We start from the raw sequence: 22,863 nt of genomic DNA, 5'->3' as shown, positions 1-22,863 counted from the left end.
AAATCATAAACCAATGTCTCATATTCCACTGTACATTAACAAAACACAGCTTAGATTGGTCACATGACACATGGTTTACAACATGATCTTTTAAGATTATTTTAGTTTCCTGACAAGGTTTGGACTATGGTGTTGTGCCATGGGTCTGAGAGGTGCTGCAATAAGTTGTCGAATGGCCCTTTTCCGGTTACGTTGTGTTGAACGATGAACCCCAAGAATGCTAACATCGCGAGTCTCCCTGAAATTAATAACAATTTAGTTATAAAAAATCTTAACATATGGCAAGAAGGTATATATAATTACACCATTAGCAAGCTCCTTCTCTTTGGCCTCAGCAGTTGGTGCAAAGTTGAGTGGGTTGAATATGCCACCCGGGTAACCAACTTCATTCGGAGGCAAACAGTAGCTTTTAAAAATCGTATCTTGGTTAACACTTCCCGGGTTCTTGATATCCTGCCATCTTCTGATCTCGACGTAGTGGAATAATATGAACTCAATCACGAACAAGGTGGAAGATGATGCAAAGTATTCTGATTTACCGGCGTCATACCACTTAGGAACGTTGATTATGCCTATGCTTGTGAAAACCTCAGGTAGCAACATCCCGGCGACTCCCAACATGGCCCACCGGCTATTTACAAGCTCGGCTTGAATGAACCATTTTAGGTTCTCCGGGTCTTCAGCTAGTCCCAATGGATCAAACCCATTGTCACCTGGAAGACTGAAACAACACAAGTGGTTCATGGACCAAGGTTAGTTAATGCCAATGTTATAAGATCAACTAGATCAAACATCAAATATGTATGTGGTTATGACAATCCAGATCGGACTTAAGAACCGGACAACATTATAAATAAATAATTAATATAAAATTTAAATAAAATTATTGTGAGGGAAACACAACGACAAAGCTAAATTGAAACCTTTTCTATCGTTCATAATTTTTAAAAACTTTTACTTCTTATATACAAACGTCTATATGTTATACATAATAAAAACCATTAAAGTAATTTGTTCATGCTACGCACTAGCAGTAACAGAGAAAAAATAATAACCGGCAATTCCATGCCCGAAATTGCCCCCGTCGCGGAGCGCGGGTGAGCCAACTAGTTAGAGTAATTTGTTCATATGCTATTTTTCAACTGTTAAACATATGTAGGAAGCATACCACACATACACTAGGTTCTATCAATAAACAAATTTTGTCTATATATTCTTTTAACATGTTAGAAAAGACGAATAAACACCGCATTTCAATAATTTTCGTTTGTTTATATAAATATATAGGGTTATGTTAGAATAAAAGGCTACTTGAGTTGTGAAAACTCTAGAAACCCACTCTTAACCACGTATTTTTAATTAAAGTTTGAAACTTGTGGTTCACAATTAAATTTAATAAAAAATATAAAAGTAAATATAACTTTTTTTGTGTCCTAAAAACATATATAAAATTTAGTAAAAAAATAGGAAAACAATTTTTTTTTAATTTTTCGATGATTTGAATTAAATATAACAACATATATTACATATGTGAAAAACACGATGTCACATAGGGTTTTCACAACTCAAATAAGTTTTCATTCTATACTTTTTCTATACGGGGGAAAGCTAACGTACAAATGAAATTAGCGTACGAACAGGGAGAATCAAGTAGAGTAATTATATATACAAATAGAGTAATTATTACTCCATGATGTATTTACATAATAATTACTCTATTTGTATATGTAATTACTTTACTTGATTATCACAATTAGCATATTAATTTCATTTGTATTTTATCCGAACTATATATATATATATATTAAATTGAAAAACTAATGACTTTATTTATTTCTTTTTCCGTTCTAGGGAAAAAAAGTAAACTGTGTTTTTGTCTAGAACTATCCTTGAGGTATATATTAAAAATAAAAAACTTAAATAAATAATTAAATATTGACACAACTAAAATGCATTAAAAAATAATAAACAAATAGAATTCCGGTGTCGACCACCCGATTCAAATTAAGTAAAGTAAAATAAGTTTAACTTTTTTCACCTAAAAACCAACTTTTTGTATCCGTTAAAGCTTCGTGAACCGATTAATATTATTATATTGTATTTATATTTCGTTATATCTTCAAATACGCTAACGTAATATTATTCGGAATAATATTAGATCGATAAAATCCATGTCCATAAATATTATAATTCTCATTTTAATATTAAATTAGTAATTAAATAGTATTAAAATAATAATAAAATCGTTAAAATTCCTTAAAGCTTAAAAATAATATTATAATACAAAATGCCTTAAACTAATAAAATATATAATACAAAATTCCTAAAACCAAATTATTGAACATTATAATCCTGTTAGTTAGATTTTATTTTTAATTATACTTCGTAAAGTTCGATCGCTTCGGTTTTGTTAATGCGCTTTTGGTTTTATTTCAAGTTATTCATTAATTTCAATGTGAGTTTCTCAAACCCCCTTTTTAATGCTTTTATACATTTTGGGAGTATCATATATATCCCCCTTATCGTCGTGGAGGAAAAATCGGACTATTCACCTATTCAATTGCTTATTGAGTCATTAGCAAAACTATAATTCAAATCATGGACTTGTGTGTTTACTTGATTACTTGCTCAAAACTTACTTGCACGTGGTATCCTCAATAAGCATGATCATAAGCCCCCTTTTGCACTCAGGACCATTTTGTTATTAGGGAAAAAGGGCCTCATTATCCAAGGACGTTGGTTGTCCAACCGGAAATGACCTTACTTGCGCAATTATCCGAGTACGTTGGTTGTTACCAACTGGAAAGGACCTTAATTGCTCGATTTACACATGTTTCATGGGATTTCATAGTTTTTATATTATACATATCAAAATTTGTGTGAACTCACCAACTATCCATTTGGTTGACTTTTTTTTATATATATGTTGCATTTATAATTATTAGAGGATGATACTTGGAGAAGATATTAGTACTTAGGATATTTTAAACAAATGGATAAGCTGTTTAGTTGTGTTTATTTTCTTGTATTTCTTTTCACACTTATGTATTTGATATTGAAATTAATTAATGATAATATTATCACTTAATAATATCACATGTGTTTTAAGCAATTTGCACGTCACACTCAGGCGTTTCCGCTTAAGCCATGGTGTTACACAGACATAGTCGGAGTCACAAAAAGCTTGCAAATCAAAGAAGGATTGTTATTAAAAAATAAACCTTCAGATAAAGTTCCTTTGACATATGAGAGTGTATGAAGCGATACATTCCAATGAGAAATCCTCCGATCTTGCATGAATTGACTTTGAAACTAAACAGCAAAAGAAAGATCAGGCCGAGTATGAGTAAGGTAATTAAGTTTGCCAACAAGCTTCCTGTATCGTAAAGGGTCATCAAGAACAACTCCCTCATGAACTTAAAGTTACAAATAGTGAGACAACGGAGAATTTATGACAAGAAGATTAGAACTATCAAATTCATAAAGCATGTCATTAGCGAACTTTCTTTGGCACATGATAACACATTTAGTAGTGTTAAGGACATCAATAACCAAAAAATAATTGAGTCTTCCAAAATCCTTGATTTTAAAGGTTGAATCCAGGATAGTTTTGAGATTATTGATCACTTCCAAATTTTTCCCAGTAAGTAATATGCCATCGACATATACAACGACATAAACCACTAAGGATCCTATAGTCTTTGAAAATAAAGAATGATCATTCTGAGAACCAAGATACCCTCTTGACTTTAAAGCAGGTGACAATTTACCATGCCATTGTCTAGAAGCCTGTTTCAAACCATATAAGGATTCATAGAGTTTCAACACTTGATCACCATAAAGTTGCATACTAGGTGGTAGCATATATATATATATAGGGAGAGGATCAAGAGAGAACTCCTTCTTAAAGAGAGAACTAATAAAGAAATATTTTGAATTTAATTAAAAGAATATTTTTAAATTTTCATTTTTGCCATTATTCTTATATTTTGTTACCATTCACTCTAAAAAATAAAAAATAATAATAAAAACTCGTTGTAGTGCACATATGCAATACATCGACATTTTTTATTGCATATGTGCACTAGTGGGTATTTTGATATGTGCAATAGTGTTGAATAGCATATATGTAATATTTTGTATTGTATTAGTGCAATAGTGTTATATTATATCCAAAAATATAAAAAAAATCAATATAGTGCATATGTGCATTAATGTTGTATTATGTATATGCGATAGTGTGTTTTGAGTACAATTATTAGCGTTGTATTTACATATATTCAATAGTGTGTATTGTATAATGCAATTGTGTTATATTATATGCAATAAAACACTATTGTATATATGTAACACACATTAGTGCACATATGCATTACATCGACGGTTTTTTTTAGGAACAATATCATCTTATTAGAAGGAGGAAAGAAAAAAAAATCGCAAAATATTTTTTTAAAAAAAGTTAAAATTAATTTTTATTAGTTCTCTAGTTCTCTCTAGATCCCACCCTTATATATATTCATCTAAATCCCTAGAAGAAAGGCATTCTTAACATCTAGCTAAAATAGATGCTAGCTTCTCCTTGTAACAACAATTTCAAGGCTTCTAATAGTGGTCATCTTGATAACAGGAGGAAATGTTTCAGTATAATCAATCCCTTCTTTTTTGAGTATCTTCTCTCACCACCAATCTAGCCTTACAGCGTCTAGTAGTCCCATCCATGTCGTGTTTAACTTTAAACACCCATTTGCACTTAATGGCTTTCTCTCCACGGGAGATCAGTAACAACCCAAGTTTGATTGGTTTTAAAAGCCTTAAACCTAGTGTGCATGGCATCTTACCATTCAGGAATACCAGCAGCTTCCTTATATGAAGTAGGCATATGTAAGTCAAAGATTGCTCGGGTGAGAGACTAGCCGGAAGGAGAAAATGAGAAGAAGAACAAGAGATAGGAAAATAGCAAGAATTAGTGACATTATGGAAACAATGATGAGAAGATTCAGAGTTGTTGTAAACATAGTCATTTAAGTAAGAAGGCGAAACAGATGTTCTTGAAGATCTTCGAACAGGATTAGGGTAAGCATTAAAAAGAGGAACAAGGATAGGAATGGGAGATGAAGGATTAGGAGCATGATCAGTATGAGGAGTAGATAAAGGATCATAAAAAATCGATTGATAAGATCAATAGATGGAAAAATGGAACTATCTTTGGATTTAGTTATATAGGGAAATAAAGCTTCAAAAAAAACAACGTCTCATGATATGACAACTTTGTTTGTGTTAAGGTTATAAATTTGTATGCCTATTTACCAAGAGGATAACCCAGAAAAACATAAGGCATAACCCTTGGTTTGAACTTATCTCTTTCATGAGATAAGGTGGAAGCATAAGCAAGAAAGTCAAAAGACTTCAAATGATCATATGAAGGAGTCTTTCCTGTTAAAACCTCATAAGGGGTTTTATTGTTAAGAATTTTGGTAGGAAACCAATTGATTAAATGTGTTGTAGTTAACAAACAATCACCCCAAAATTAAACCGGCAGTTTAGATTGAAACATAAGAGCTCTTGAGGTTTCAAGCAAATGTTTATGCTTTCTTTTAACAATGTCGTTTTGTTAAGGGATAGCTACACAAGTGGTTTGATGAATAATTCATTTACTCAACAAATAAGCACTTTGAATTGATCCAGACCCCATTTCAAAAGCATTATCGGATCTGATGCATTTCACAGTGGTGCCAAACTGGTTTCTAACCATTTCCGTAAAAGATTGGAAGTATAGGAAAAGCATTGCTTTTGTTGAAAGAAAGTGTGTCCATGTGGTCCTACTGAAATCATCCACTATGGTTAGAAAATATCTAAAACTATTATATGTAGGCGTGATACGACCCCCAAACATCGATATGAATTAGCTCAAAATTTTTACTATTTGATGTGGTACTAGTAGGAAATGGCAGTTTACATTATCGTGCCTTAGGACAAATATCACAATGCTCAATAGATTTTAAGGAATCATTAGAAATGAAAGGTAATTACTTCAGTCTGTAACTTGGTAAATGACCAAGCCTGCTATGCCAAGTTTCACAACTTACAACAGAATTAAACACTGTCACACCCCACCAAGGCGGAATCATGGGGCAAGACGTAAATGGTTAAACGAGCATATGATTATTGCAAACACAAACATGCATTGGATATATAAAAGTTTAAAGTTTACAACCAATTTATTTAATTTAAAAGACAATAGTTTCAATGATTTCTCAAGTACGACCCAATGACTTGGGTTATACTAGCTAAATATCTCAAAAGCGTATCCATGGCATGCTTGTTTTTCCTAAGTAGTTTACTAATGCAGCATCGCCTAAGTACCTGAGAAACATAGTTAAAACGTCAACATAATGTTGGTGAGCTCAAATATTTATCTATATGAAAAAAGGAAAACCATTGATGATAATAAATTACAGTGTATTTTACGATAACCAAAACAAGTTAGAGGGATTCTCGTGGTCTAGCTAAAACAACGAGTTGCATTATATGTGTCTATAACCAAGCTTGGCAGGTTCCTTTTGCCTCGTTATGTGGCAATCCACATGATATACTTAGATAATATACGATCATTTGACTAGGTAAGTCAGTGGTTAGCGCGACCAACCATGACCGGGGGCTGTTATCCCAATAGTACTATTCATATTTCCACAGCTAATGCATAGTTAATGGTTATATATTAATGTTGAGGACTTAGTGAACTCTAATGCATCTTTCTCATTTATTCAAAAATTCCGGTTATGCCACTTGTTTTCGATGGTAATAATGAAATGATGTTTGAGGTATGTTTCTACCCCCGAGTTTGTAAAACAGTAAAACAAGTAAAAGTTGCTGTGAAAACTCACCTTTGAATAAGAGGTTAAGTGCATAAGTATGCTTATGTACCTACGAATTTTTTTTGGTGCCCAAAAGAATTAAATACTTAATTTAGGGTGGGTTGTGTTACGAGAATGCTAGGCCTTAAAGTGAAGTCAATAGGTGAAAGTTATGATGTAAGAGATGTTGATAAAGTTTATTTCTGATTCGGATAGATTATGACCCGGATGTTCGGATTTGTTAAAAATATTGAATATCGATGAAATTTTATAAAATTTTCCAGTTTATTAGTTTGTTGTGTTGTGAACAAGTTTTGTTTAGAAAAGTTTTTGATTTGGATCCCCAAAGTATAAGAAAAATGCCCTTCTTTCAAAAGTGTACAAATCTGCGCACTATTGTAAAGAGGACTATTAGGAGGTCCAAGCGAAGGTGTTTATCAAAGTTATTTATATTTCTGGATTCGTCTTTCGACGAACTTTGTAATAGAATCAAGATTTAATACATTTGGATTAAATATTAGTAAATTATGGATGAAACAAAATCGGGTCAGAAAGCTGTTAAGATTAGGGTTGCACTTATATGCACCTTAGCAATATTTTTAGCGGTTTCGTGTTAAGAAAAGTTAGTTGCAGGTATGTAACCATGTTATAGTGCGGATTCATAGAATGCGGAGGTATTTCCATCCATGTGAACGGGATCCATGATTAACTTAGTGCAGATTTACAGAACGCGGAGGTATTTCCATCCTAGCAAACGCGATCCATGTTTAAGTTAATGCGGATTCACAGAATGCGGAGGTATTTCCATCCATGCAAGAGGGATCCATGATTAACTTAGTGTGGATTCACAGAATGCAGAGGTATTTCCATCCATGCAAACGGAATCCTTTGATTTTGTTAGCATGTTGTTAGCTTATTTAGAGATTATAATGAATAAATCTTGATTAAGATGCAAAAATAATGAACTTTAACGTAAGATTTTATTGGATTCTTGCCGGAAAACGTCACCGGATAATGTCACCGGAAAACTTCATTGGAAACGTCGCCGGAAAACCTGTCCGAAAAACTTGACCGGAAACTTCGTCAGAAGCATGCTGGAAAACTTGGCCGAAATGTTACCGAATTTTTATCTTAGAGAGGGATGGTGAGAGAGAATTGGTGTGTAGAGAGAGAGTGAGTTAGTGAAGAATGAAATGGATGTAGGAAATGACGAATGTTGATGGGTTTATATAAAAAAGGAATGTGGGATTTAATAAGTGGAGAATGGGGGTGGGTAATGGTTTTGGGTAGTGGTTTGGTAAAAAGGTGGATAGCGGGGTCCACCATTTTTATTATTAATAATAATTTTTTTTTTGGAAGAGCTAATTAAATATCGAGTATTACCGCGTGTCGTTTTTATAAAAGAATTTCAGCTTTGAAGCATTTTACGCATATTAATTACGAAATAACATTACTAGCTAATATTATATGATTTCCGGTAATAATATTTGCACCAGGTGTTGGTCAATTAAATTTTGCTTAAAAGCCGGTATAAACATGCATTGCATGCCAATTCCAAGTGGAATGATATAAAATATAACAGAAAATGTTTTTCACTCCATAAATCATATATTCCATATAAAATATACAATTTATGAATTTCTTAACGTACAAATTTTTTTTGATTTCTAGAATTTACCAAGCAGTTTCTAGTATGCATACCGGGTATTTTTACAGTATTGTCATGGGTAGATCAAACAAAATGAAATTCTATGTAACTCGAAGGTTTTTCTAATGAAAATTACTAGATGATTAACCTAAATGACTTGTAACTAGGATTTATGTGGTAGATTATTGGCAAAGATTTACCGGTAATTTTGTCGGTTGTCATACACACATTATTGGAAACAAAAGAATCAACAGGAAAATGTTTAGTGGCTCGAGAAGGTAAAAGCTATTAAGCATATCACCAAGAGCCTGTGGTCTCTTCAGAGGATGGGCCTGCAAAACACAAGCATTTTTAGAGAAAAAGACAATACCGTTAATATCAAAGCATAATCTTGAGATAGAGAGAATATTATGTGTAAAATGTGGCACAGGAAAAGAACATTCAACAAGGAAATGCCATCGGTCAAAGGAACATTCCCAAATTGATGGACTGTGATAGATGTGCCATTAGGAAGAGTCATAAAAATAGGATTTTTAAGAAACGTAACGCTTGAAAACAGACTTTGATCATGGCACATATGATCATTGACACCAGTGTCAATGATCCATTTAAAATTATGTTTTGAAGAATTGAAAGACATTATATCTCTAAAAGATTCCTGATTGATGGTTATGGCATGATTAGCAGCATATATGGTAGAAGCACTAGATTGAACTTTAGTCTGCTGTAATAGAATCATGAGATTATTGTATTGTTGCTGAGTTATGGCTTACTGCTGTTCAGATTGATTCTTATGGCCACTTTTCCCTTGATCATCAGCAAGATTAGCAAACTTCTTGCCTTTGGTGAATTTGAAATCTTTGGGAAAACCAATTAGCTTATAACACTTGTTGACCGAATACCCATTCTTCTTGCAATGAGTGCATACCAATGTTCTTCTATTCTCTCCTGTTCCCCCACTGGTGGGACCTTATGAATCTCGTTCAGTTTCTCATATTGTATGAATATACCATAAGCACGGCTGATAGAAGGAAGTGGTTGCATCATCAAAATGTTGCTTCTGATCGTGTCATAGCTAGGATTAAGACCAACAAGAAATTGAACCAACCTCTAATCTTCTTCTCTCTTAGCAAACGTGCAGCTCAACATGCAGAGGAGGGAATACTATTTATATCATTCAGCTCATCCCAACTTGATTTCATCTTGGTAAAGTACGTAGCAATTTACCCTGAGTGATTTGGCAAAGGTTCTTTTGTAACTGATAAAACTTAGCACCATTTGCCTGACCATATCGAGTGTTCAACTCATTCCAAAGAATCTGAGCAGTTTCAGCATACAAGACACTATCACTGGTGTTGAGAATCTATGAAATCACCATATCATTGTAACGCTGCCAAATTGCAGGATGCAGCTCGTTAGCCGGCATAGTTAAAGTATTGTCAATGAAACCGAGCTTGTTTTTAGCAAACAAAGCAATCGTCATTACTCTCTTCCATGCAACGAAGCCAGCACCATCAAAAAGTTTTGAGACAAGGATCATACCAGAGTAATCCGAAGGGTGAATGTAAAGAAGGTTCGAAAAATTGATTGACAAATTCGGAAGAACAGAACTATTCGAGTCTGCCATTGAACACAGCAGAACGAAACAAACTACTATTTATTTGGTAACGGCAAACAGCTAGATCTTGAAGTTCCTAGAAAAGTTGACCGGTCAACATAGGACAATGGTTTGACTGATTTATGTAGTACTTTAAACTTGATTCCACAATTTATTGAACAATTTCTCTTTCATCCATATACTAATCTCAATTTTGCACCACCAAAAGATTTAAAGCCCGAAACATCCAAAAGTTTGCAAGGATTTCTAGATTATTCCATGAATTGCAACTTTGAGATACCAACTTGCCAAGGCCCATTTTCGGTGATAACATGTATCATAGCTGGAACCTGGAGCCTGGGTCGTGCCCTCTTTCCTTGATTGAAACTCATATCCTCAATCCCTGGTAACATCTTATTTGCTTTACAATTTTATTTTTATAAGTATAATAAAGTTTTTTTGTATTTTATGTGAAGGCCCGTAGTAATTCCAAAGTGAGCCCAGTGAGGGGCGGCCCAATTATCTAAAAAGGAGTGGAGTACCGTCATGTGATAATTAGGGTTAATTAGTTTTCTTGCTTGCCAAGTTGGGTTTCTCTATGAGAGTTATTGTATTAGGGGTTTTAAGTAATATTTCCTTAGTATAATAAAAGCAAGTTTTACTTTATATTGTGTGTTCGTTATTTTGTCTGTGTTCTTGATATCAGCTCAATCCTTGAATTGGTATCAGAGCCTCGTTAGAAAACCGAACGAATAACCAGATGTGATCACCGTCTCCGCCGAAGGAGTTGGAGCCACCATCATGATTAGTTTGCAGCTGCGGAACAATGAGCCGCTGCCACCACCATCGATCCGATCGATTGAAGGTAACTTGGCCACGAAGGTTCGAGACGTTGTCAAGTTTGTTGACCAAGAAACGTTCAAACAGGAGGTTTGATTGAAGTTGGGCTTTACAACACATTAGAACACGTTGTTAAGGTACTCATGAAGAAGGAGATCAACTGGAGACAACGTTCCACCACCAAAGGGTAAAGAATTCAGGCAGTCATTCGTTCAATGTCCGATGCTTTCACCCACAAACTATAGCGTTTGGTCTCTACTTATGAAGATCGTACTTTGTATTCAAAAGGTATGGGATATCATAGATCCGGGTTCGGCCGATTTAGAGATGAACGATCTAGCGATGGGGTTGTTGTCTCAATCGGTTCCCAAGTCGTTGATCATGCAAGTTGGTGATCAAGGAACCGCCAAGAAGATGTGGGATACCATAAAGACTCCCCATGTTGGAGCTAAAAGGGTTAGAGAAGCAAGATTGCAAACGTTGGAGTTGGGTTTTTATCGGTTGTGGATGAAAGACTCGAAATCGATCGATGAATATTCCAATAAGTTGTCAGGATTTGCTTCGAATTTCGCGGCTTTGGGTCGGGTTATCGAGGAGCCAAAGTTAGTGAAGAAACTTCTCAACAGTGTTCCAAGGGTAAAGCATATTCAGGTGGTAGCATCCCTCGAGCAGATCTTGGATCTCAAAACTGCAGCATATGACGACGTTGTCGGCCGGTTAAAAGCTTATGAGAAGCGAATCGATGACACTACTACATAATCAGGTATTTGGTACGGCCACATCTGTAGCAAATTCGTAGAAAACTCCCATTTTGCTACCGATTAGCTATGGATTTGGTTCGTAGGTACAAGTCTCGTAGCTAGTTTATTTGCTACAGATTTTAGCTACGGCTTATATTTTGCGATGGTTTTAGCTACAAAATGGGACGTCGCTACTTTAGCTGCGTTAGCTACAGAAATTGGTACCCAAATGTTTGCTACGGATTTTTAGCTACGAAATTTTGCTACGTTTTTTTAGCTACCAAATTTTGTTACGGATTTTTAACTACGAAATTCGCTACGGATTTTAACTAAGAAATTTCGCTACGGATTTCTTAGCTACAAAATTTGCAACAAGGTTTTAGCAACGGATTTAGCTACAAAATGATTCGGACCAGTTTTGCTATAAAACTTATCTATAACATACATTTAGCTATAATTTTTTAAGAACTTTCTTTTTATATTATTTTCATTTTTTTATATAAACATTATATTCAAATCTAAATATATACAAAAACATAGATATTCAAACCAAATAAAAATAACCCAACTTCTTCAAATGTAAGTATGTAGCAAAATAAATATCCAAATTATCAATACAATAAATATTTTAACTTGGAAAATTTTGTGAACTGGAACTGAAGTCTCGTACATTTCAACGTATAGCCTCCCGATTTCTTCAATTTTCCCCATCATTCATATTTCTCTACTTTATCCGGTTCCAACTCATATAATTTGTTTGTCCAATCATATACCTGTACGTATAAAGTTAGTGGATACCCTCAATAACAAATTGATATCAAATAGATTAAGACCTTTAATTGCTCGTTTTAACAAATTACATGCAAATCTAAGTCAATATATGTAAACTCGTTTATATAGCCCGTTATTTTTTTTTATTTCATGAAAATATATATTTTTTAATAAAAGAGAATGCATACCTCATTACTTATCCCTAATGGATACAAAATATGGTACTCGGGAATTGAAGATGCATTCGTCATCACGATATTCAAGTTAGTGATGTTGCTGGTCCCATATAATGTACGCTTTTTTACGTAGCTCATGACAATAGTTCCATATCAATTTCTATATGTAAGCTATTACCTCTCCATATTTCTCAATAACATATTCATTGTATGTTTTCTGTGATGAGAATACAAAAAGAAGTAGTACTTTAATGTTGTGTAACTTGGTTAAACATGCATTTACAAAGTAACAAGACTTACATAAGCTTCACCCACCCTCGAGTCAACCCAAGCCACATTATGCTCCTAAATGGTCTCTTCCAAATCGTTTACTTCTCTGGAACAATTCCATAACGACCTCTTAAACCCCGACAATCTAAGGATCTCAATCCTTTCTTTGTGTATGTCTGTGCCTAAAACTCACCAAACTTAGCACCCCACTTCAATACCTAATCATGTAAAGTTATTTACTTAAAAAAATTTTACAACTTAAAAATTTCTTACCAGGCTCTCTAACCGTGAAAAAGTTATGCACGTCTACCGTAAAAAAATTTACTTAATAAAAATGATGACATGACAAAAGAAGTTGAATCAAATTGAAAGGAAGTAAAATATACTTCATAAATAAATGTATTCAACGGTGGCTTCCCAAGATACAACATTAAGGGTCACAACCAAATATTCTTCAGTAACAACAACAGAAAAGAAACTCAAAAACCAACTATTAGTATTAGCTTCCCAGTAACGATGTAGTTTGTTCTTCAATAATCAGTGAATAAAAATCAATTAATTGGTTCTATAAAACAAGTCTCACGCTTTCACAAGCAATACGCTAAATAATTAATAATTTAATATATATATATAACATATATTAACAAAAATGAATTCATGGGAATGCATTGTTAACAATAGAACATATATAATTATATATTATAGAAAAGAAAATAGTTAACATACCTTGAGCAAAACCAAAAATCAAATAGACACAATGATAGCCTTCTTGGAACACCCTAACAGTTAAACATAATTGATTGAGGCAGAATCGACAGCAGCCAACAGAGAATCAACTAAACCTGTTTCGAGAGAGAGCGATAGTTAGTGAGAGAAGAATTCGACCCTACCAGAATTTAAGATCAAGGATTGCAATAGTATAGAACGAAACGAACCCTTTCAGATTTCTGAATTTAGGCATATCGACTCGATTTGAGAGAGAACCTTCGGCAAATTGTAGAGAACTTCGGTTTAGGAAACTCGATTTGAGGCTAGGGTTAGACGTTGAAAACTTAGAAAGAGGGAAATTTTAATTTTTGGAGAAGGCGGAAAAGCCAAAAACTGAAAAGAAAATTAAAAGGTTTAAATATGTGTGGAGGTAAATAAAAATAATTTATAGAAAATAGTATTTTAGAAAAATAATTAAAAGAGAATCAAAATTCTTTAAATTTAAATTTGATTATGTGCAAATTAGTCTGATTGTGGAATATTTTTTATACAACTTATTAAATTTAACCATGCTTTACCGTGTTATGATGGTTTATATGAAGCCTTAATGGATCAATATATACCTATTACTGATTGTTTATCACTATGTTTGATCATTATTCGTCACCATTTGACATAAGTTTGACCATGATTTACTAGGATTGATCAGTAATAGGTGTATGTGATTTATTAAGGCTTCATATAAACCATCATAACATGGTAAAGCATGGTTAAATTTATTCGTCACCATTTGACATATGTTTGGTCTATACTTACTATGTGTTAGCTTGTGTGCCATATTATTTTACAAGTCTCATAATGTACCATTATAAGTAATAACGACCGATGAAGAGTTTTAATCATATATACCTATGATAGGTTAAGTATCCATTATGCATGTTTAACTACATTTCACAACTAACCATTTTTTTACACACGTTCATTATGTTTTATTAAGAGTCACTACGATCACTAATTATTTTACTACATTGACTTTGTTCTGACTTTGGTTGATCAAATTTGAAGTATGTTTGACCTAATAAGACATATTACCCATGAATGTTATAGTGGTTGTAAGGAATTCGTAAGGTGTAACTACTTCATAATCTTACTTTATCATATCCATTTGTGACTAGCTATATATTACTATGTTTGATCATTACTCGCCACAAATTTGCTAATATTCAACCTACATTTGATATGCTTAATCATGATTCACCACCACTAGGTCCCATTTGGCCTAAATATAATATGACCGTGGTACACTATGATTGACCAAGTTTGACATACGTTAACTATGTTTGACATACTCTACACGTTTATGCCATTAGCTTTATATATTGTCATGAGTGGTCATAATGAGTCATTATAAGTCGTACCAACCTTTAGGGAATCTTAATGTTAATATACACCATGACTGCATATGTATCATTTATTTTATCATAATTTTTCTCTACTGACCTTTATTTTACTTGTATCTATATGTGTGAAACTAATTCATCACCATTTAGTGGTGAGCATAAAACAGATAAGACTCATGAGACCTAAACCGATCATACCCGGCTATATTACAATAGTTTTGATACCCGAGTACTAAGAATACTTTTAACCTAGTCCGGGTCAGGTATGGTAAGTAAGATCCGTTAATTGCTCCTATGGGTTGAGCATAGTCCGGTAAGACGCGAGACCTAAACCGACCTGGCTCGGTTATCTACGATTAGGTCGGGTCATGAGAATACCATTAACTGGATTCATATAAGATAGTATGGGTAATACTCGTTTGCTTACCCCTACCACCATTAGCCACTTGGTAACTTGCATTTACTATTACTATGTTTCAGTTCGATTCTATTTTGATGTGCATAGACCCCTACCCCCATCTAAGGATCTTCGACTATATATTCCAATTGTGTTGATTTTTCATAATCCATTGATTCACCAAGGTAATTTTCTAATATTTATTTTTCTGGATTTTGTTACAAAATTTCACACGAATTTAATTTTTGAGGAATATCTAGTTATCTTTCAATATTTTTTGAAATCCTTCTCTCTTAATTTTGCTAACGAATAGCCCCTGAATTAAAATTAACTATATTTTAATTATTTATTAAATATTTGTTTCTTAATTTTTGCTATGTTTTTATGAACTTTTGTTAAAATATTCTTATTTGTCTATTTAATATTTATTTGATTAGTTTTATATGGGTTTTATAAAATTCTATTATCAGTGTTTATATTTGTTAATTTTGTGACTATTTTTTTTTTAAATACTTGAGGTCTCGATTTGCTGTGGATTTTTTAGAATTAGTTTTTACATTTTTTTTTTTCTTAATTTAGCTATGAACTGTGCTACAAATTTTATGTAGTTATTTTAGTATATCTATTTTCTCAAGTTTGCTATGGATTTTGGTACGGATTTTATGAAGTTATATTTATTATACTTATTTTCTCAAGATTGCTACGGATGTTGCTACGCATTTTTTTTGCAACGGAATATGCATAGCTAAATCATAGCAAAATACGTTCGTAGCTAATTCGTAGCTACTTCGTAGCAAAATTTGCAACCGATTTATTCCGTAGCAAAAATTCCATAGCAAATACGAGTTTGTGTAGTAGTGTGATGAGCAAATCCGTTCATGCTCAGGTAATCAAACTAAAATATTATATTCTAGTTTTTATTCTAATAATCATAAGGGAAGCGAAGGAAGTCGGTCGCGATGTCGCGGGAACCAAGGGCGTGGTTGAAGTCGAGGTAATGACCAAGATCGAACGAAATTGACTGGTGAGTAATCGAACCAAACTGAGGGCAAGAAATTTCAAAAAGGATCGATCCAGCAAAGTTGTTTGATACCGGGGTGTCCCGAAGTAAATCCTGAGTGGGCCCGATGAGGGTCGGCCCAATTATCTAAGAAAGGGTGGAGGCCCATTATGTGATAATCAGGGTTAATTAGTTTTCTTGCTTGCCAAATTAGGTTTATATATAGATGATAACCAAGTAGGGTTTAATTTATAAGAGTTATTGCATTAGGGTTTTTAAGTTATATTTCCCTAGTATAATAAAAGAGAGTGTTACTTTATATTGTGTGTTCGTTATTTTGTTCGTTTTCTTGATATCGATTCAATCCTTTATTATGGCTATATGGTTATGATTTCATACACAAACAAGATCGTCTAATCGACCACGAAGGAATGGCACATGCTTTATTAAGTTTGTTTTACCATATTGGTTTAAGTGATGTTTTTTAGTTGTATAGTATGAAATAATGAATGGAGACATTTATAATGATAGGTGGATGGGTATAAGTTGAAATAAATTATAAATTAACGTCTCATATTACTGTACATTAACAAAACAAAAACAAAGCTTAGATCGATCACACGGTCCATGGTTTACAACATAAATGATTATATTTTTTAAATATTTTTTAGTTCCCTGACAAGGTCTGGACTATGGTGTTGTGCCATGGGTCTGAGAGGTGTTGCAGTAAGTTGTCGAATGGCCCTTTTCCGGTTACGTTGTGCTGAACAATGAACCCCAAGAACGCCAACATTGCTAGCCTCCCTGAAATTATGATAAACATTATTAATAAGTAAAGTTCGATAACAATTTTGAGTCATTTACTTGTACGTATAATTGAGTTAAGGGGTTTATTGTAAAAAAAAAACAAAAAAAATTGTCAAATCACTAACTACAGTTTTAAGAAATGCATACCAAATCCGATATAGGTGGTTTGAAGGTTAAGGCCAATAACTTTAAATATTTTTTTTTCAAAATAGTTCAATTTTATTAAAAGTTTTAACATGATAAGATTTGTATTTATGTAATGCATATCAAGTGGTATTCTATAAATTCTATATACTCAGTTGTAAGGCATATTATTCTTAAATCAATTGTAAGGTATTCTATAATTAAGCACATGTTATAATATTTAGTGATATAATTTTTAAAACCATGTATCACTAATAAAGTTTTTACCGTTAGCAAGCTCCTTCTCTTTGGCCTCAGCAGTTGCTGCAAAGTTGAGTGGGTTGAATATGCCACCTGGGTACCCGACTTCATTCGGAGGCAAACAGTAGCTTTTGAAAATCGGATCTTGGTTAACACTTCCCGGGTTCTTGATATCTTGCCATCTTCTGATCTCGACGTAGCGGAATAAGATGAACTCGATCACGAACAAGGTGGAAGATGATGCAAAGTATTCGGATTTACCGGCGTCATACCACTTAGGAACGTTGATTATGCCTATGCTTGTGAAAACCTCAGGTAGCAACATCCCGGCAACTCCCAACATGGCCCACCGGCTATTTACAAGCTCGGCTTGAACGAACCACTTTAGGGGGTGTTTGGTACAGAGAATGGAAAAGGATAGAAAATAGAAATGGAAATGGAATTGTAGAGAAAGAGAATTGGTATGGAGAATGAGAATCATTTCTCTTGTTTGGTACACGAGAAAATAAACAGAGAACTCTTCCATACCCAACCCCACCTCCACCCAACCTGACACCACTCACCACCGCAGCCCCACCACCACCAGCACCACCACCACCACCACCACCAGCCCCACCACCACAGCCCCACACCACCAGCACCACCACCACAGCCCTTTCTTCAACCACAGCCCACCACCACCGGCTGCCGCCACCAAATCCCCTTCTTCAACCACAGTACACAAGAAATTAAAAAGATTCAAATTTTTGGAACATAAGATATAGAAAAAGGAGGCTCAGATCTGTCATCACTGCCTCTTTGGAGATTTTGTGGTGGTGGTTGTGGTGGCGATGATGATGATGATAATCAGAAGCCACCTGCGACCACCGCCGATTTCCACCACCACTGTCACCCACCTGCGACCACAATCACCCGACCATTTGAAAACCCTAACCTACCACGAACCACCACTTGAAATCCTAATCTCCGTTCACCCGTACCACCTGCAACCTACAACCGGTTACCATCTCTGTGTTCACCACTGCGAACGGCGGAGACGGGGTGGTGGTTGCAGACTTGGAGACGAGGTGGCGGTTGCAGACTTGGAGACGAGGTGGTGGCCGGAGACGAGGTGGTGACATGCTATGAGGAGGCTGCTGAGAAATGGATTTCTCTTTGTTTTAAAGAGAAATGGAATTCTCTAGTTTTAGAGAAATAGAAAGAGAAATAGAAATGAAAAGTGGAAAACAAACAAAAGAAATATTTCTAATTCTATTTCTCCCCAATCAAATCCCTTTACCAAACACCCCCTTAGGTTCTCTGGGTCTTCGGCTAGTCCCAATGGGTCGAACCCGTTGTCACCTGGAAGACTGAAATGACACAAATGGTTCAGGAACCATAGGACTTAGTATATATAGATGACCCTTTTATGGAAATTACTAAAATAGCCATTTTAAACATTGAATTTAACAAAATGGCCTTTAACGTTATTATTTACTTAAATATCATTTGATTTTCTTTTATTAACTAAGAAAATAACTCCAGATGAAATATCATATGTAGCGCCAAATGGAAATACGTTGTGTCAGGGGTTAGGCGTTAGCGGTTAGGCTGAGGGGTGTGGGGGGGCGCGAGTGGGGGCGCCAGCCAATAATATTGTGACGTGTGGCAGAGAGAGAAACTTGATAAGATGGGTGTTGGTTTAGGTGCTCGCGCCCCGGGACATGGTGTGGAGGGGCGCGAGAGGGGGCGCGAGCGGTTTTTTTTTTATTTTTTTTATAAATGTATTAAAAAAACGTATTATTAAAAAAACTCATAAATTATTTAAAAAAACACACATTAATTAAAAAAACACATTAATATCTAAAAAAAAAATTAAAGTACTAAAAAAAAACATTATTCTTATTCTTCGGCTTGGTCTTCTTCGATCAACCTCTTCCGGATTCGTTCCTTTTGTTTTTCCATCAGCATTTGGTCGACCGGATTTAGGTTACTGAAGTCTCTTGTAAGGAAGTCCAAATCTCTCATTCTTTTTTTTTCTTTTTTGTCATTAGAGACCACCTCCATGGTTTTGTTGAATTTATTGAGGGATTCAACAAGATCGTTGATGTTTACGGCTTCCCCCTCAGCCGGTTTTTTGCCCCTGGCGTCCCTTCCCAATGGCCGCCTCCTCGGCGGTGAAGACGTTTCCTCCCCCGCAACGTTTAGGTCGAATCCAACCCGGCAATCCGACCCGGCGGAAGTGCTGTACGCTCCAGACGAACTAGTTTTAGTCCGTTTCGGCCCTACTTCCGCATCAACGTCCGGCGCCACCAGCTCAACCCACTTAGAACACCTTCTCAACCTCTCCCACACCTTTACATCGTCCCACGTCTTCACCGTCCCATACCTACGCAGGCACTCCTGCTTCCACTCTTCGACAGTGAAATTATAAACCGCCAAATCGTCACTGCCACTTGGTCTCATACGACCGGCGTTCCTGTTGAACAGATTAGTAAACAAGCCGACAAATTTTCTGATTTCGGTCCACCGACCCGAAATCATATCGGCGTTCCGCTCTGTACTCCCAACGAGCGAATAGAACGTCTCCCTAACCTTTGTCCAAAAGACCTTGCTCTTTTGGTAGTCCGCTGCAAAATGCATAAATAAATTTGTTAGTCATTTAACTTTTTTATTTAACTTTTTTGATATTGGTATGTTATTATATAGAGTAAAAAAAATTTTTTTTTTTAATAAAAAACGAGCCCAACGGCTCTATTCACGCATTCCCAGACCTCCTTCACGCTCCCCCAGCCGCTAGCCCACCCGCGCCTGCCTCTTTTTCCGCGCTCGCGCCCCTTTCGCGCCTCGGTGGTGTGGTGCTCGCGCCGCCTCTTGCGCCCTTTCTCGCGCTCCGCACCCCTCAGCCTTAGTGTGATCCAATATTCCAACCTATTTTTAAAAAAGTCAAGTCGGTCAAAATGGCTATTTTGGCGACTTTGTTTTTTATATATGCATAGCGTTTACGTCTTTCAACGGAGTCCGAGATTTCTCTTTTAACTCACCAAAGATTAATTTTTTCATGTTTCAATATTATAAACAAGGTGAAAGGCAAAGAAAAAGTAGTATCGTGCTCGATTAAATACTTCATTTATTCTTACTAAATAGTTATTGAATGGATTTGGTGGTTATGATAACCTAAAACCTCATGGTTCTTCGTTTTACAGGTTACAAGTAGGGGTGGCAAATGGGTTGGGTTGGGTTGGGTCGAAACGGGTCATGGGTCGGAATGGGTTAGGGTCGGGACGGGTTAGGGTCGAAACGGGTTAGGGTCAGAATGGGTCAACTAAAAAAAGGGTTGTTTTGGTTCGGGTCAGAACGGGTTAGGGTCAAAAGGTTTGGGTCAGAACGGGTCCGGGTCGGAATGGGTCAAGGTCGGAACGTGTCAAAACGGGTCGGATCGGTTTTTTTTTTATTTTTTATTTTAAGAACGAGGGTAAAGGCGCAAACGTTTTAGGTTTTTACATTTTTCGTTTTTGATTTATATTTTGAGTTATGATTTTTTTATTAATTTTTTTGAATTTTTTTGGGAGAGGTTTTTATTCCCTCCTAAAAAATTTCAAAAAAATTAATAAAAAAAACATATCTCAAAATATAAATCAAAAACGAAAAATGTAAAAAAAAACTAAAACGTTTGCGCCTTTACCCTCGTTCTTAAAAAAAAAAAAAAAACCGAGAACTGAGCTGAAACCGAAAGCCAACGGAAACAAAACATAAACCAAAAACGAACCGAATTAATCAAAACCGAAAAAATCGATCTAAACGAAACTAAAAACTAAAACTAACAGAAATGAAACTGAAAAAACAGACAACAAAACGAAAAGCCGATAACGAATCTGAAACCGACCAAAAACAAACAAAAGAAATCGAAACCCAACCCGTCCAGTGCTCCGAAACCGACCAAAAAGAAACAAAGGATACCGAAACCCAACCCGTCCAGTGCGAAAGCTCATGTCGGCTCGAAACCTAAACCGAACTCGTTCCAATCCAAAACCCGTTTCAACCCGAGCTTGCCACATTTCCTTAAGACATTAAACCAAATGGACCCATTTATTTAAATTTGTCGACCCATTTTGACCCAAAAATAAGATGGTGGAATTTTAAGTGACCCATCTTATTAAAATCTATAACCCAAACCAACTCATATGATTTTTAAAACAACCCAAATTGACCCATTTGAAATGGTTTGGGTCAAGATTGCCACCCCTAGTGACAAACATGTTATTATTATATTATTATTTATTATCTAACCCGAACCGACAATTCGGGGATCTAAAGATATTCGAGAACCGAAAAGCCGGATATATGCAAGTGGTTCATGCACAGACCTATAAGCTAATCGTACAAATAAAATGGGCATATTCGTGTTCGTTTATTTAAGTTTAACCAAACATGAATGTATAATCAAACAAAATATTTTTGTTGATAGTTCATTAAAAAAAAGGCATGTTCGTGTTCGTTTAAAATATAAACAAACAGTTCACAAATGTAAATCAGCATACACAAGCAAATTTAAACGAACATAACCGAATAAACATACCTTCCGTCTAGGTAACCAGGTGAAGCTAAACCGGGTAGCCACTCGCCCTTTTTGGCTTCAACCTTGAACGACCCGGATGAATAGGTGCTAACCGGTTTAACCGATACTTCTCTGTTTAACTTCCCTGGTGATCCGGTTAGGAATCTGGACCGGGAAGCACACGGCCGGAAAACTGCAACTGAAGCTTGTGTGACAGCAGCCATACTTTCCGGTGGTAGTTAGTGGTTTGGAGAGATGAGTTGCAAATGAATAATGTGAGTTCGTCCTTTTGTAATAATGATGTGAGTGATGATCTTGTGGCTGTGGTTTAGGGTTTGATGATTTTGTTAGATATTCAGGGTATTGATTGGAAACTGACCAATGAGAAGCAATATGTGCTTATCCTTATCTCCATGTGGCATATCCACAAAATCTTTTACATTGTTGTTGTTCTTCCCAAGTGTCATTGTGGGCCCCAGTCGTTGCCACATTGGAATATTTGTTAGCCAATCATTGGATGGCACGTGCCTGTTTATTAAAAAATATCATGTTATTATTATTCTAGATTTGATATACGTCTATAGCCATGTCAATGGAAATTTACGTCAAACCGTACAGGTAAATATTTTTTTTTCTGGCTTTGGCAGAGAATTAAGACAATGTATAACATGTCTTAGTGGTTAACAAGTTTGTCAAACATGTGACAGAAATTGTCATACTCCATGTGTAATAAC

The 22,863-nt window shown here is 35.2% G+C and overlaps 2 protein-coding genes across 2 annotated transcripts; both read right to left on the bottom strand.

The window, feature by feature from the left end:
- On the bottom strand, window positions 1–22,410 carry LOC143565689 (chlorophyll a-b binding protein P4, chloroplastic-like). The gene is made up of 3 exons (XM_077052588.1): window positions 22,151–22,410; window positions 306–721; window positions 1–238 (listed from the first exon to the last, which is right to left on the bottom strand). The coding sequence occupies exons 1-3, from the start codon at window positions 22,351–22,353 to the stop codon at window positions 102–104; spliced, it is 756 nt and encodes a 251-aa protein (XP_076908703.1). The 5' UTR covers window positions 22,354–22,410; the 3' UTR covers window positions 1–101.
- Window positions 16,938–17,975, bottom strand: LOC143565691 (chlorophyll a-b binding protein P4, chloroplastic). The gene is made up of 2 exons (XM_077052590.1): window positions 17,620–17,975; window positions 16,938–17,205 (listed from the first exon to the last, which is right to left on the bottom strand). The coding sequence occupies exons 1-2, from the start codon at window positions 17,933–17,935 to the stop codon at window positions 17,069–17,071; spliced, it is 453 nt and encodes a 150-aa protein (XP_076908705.1). The 5' UTR covers window positions 17,936–17,975; the 3' UTR covers window positions 16,938–17,068.
- Window positions 22,411–22,863: the final 453 nt, after the last annotated feature.

This window comes from Bidens hawaiensis, unplaced genomic scaffold, assembly GCF_021521415.1.
Source record: "Bidens hawaiensis isolate Kalapana, Puna unplaced genomic scaffold, B.hawaiensis_p1.1 tig00022511_1, whole genome shotgun sequence".
Taxonomy (NCBI): Eukaryota; Viridiplantae; Streptophyta; class Magnoliopsida; order Asterales; family Asteraceae; genus Bidens; species Bidens hawaiensis.
The sequence above is the reverse complement of the archived record's forward strand: the minus strand, read 5'-3'. Positions and strand labels throughout refer to the sequence as shown.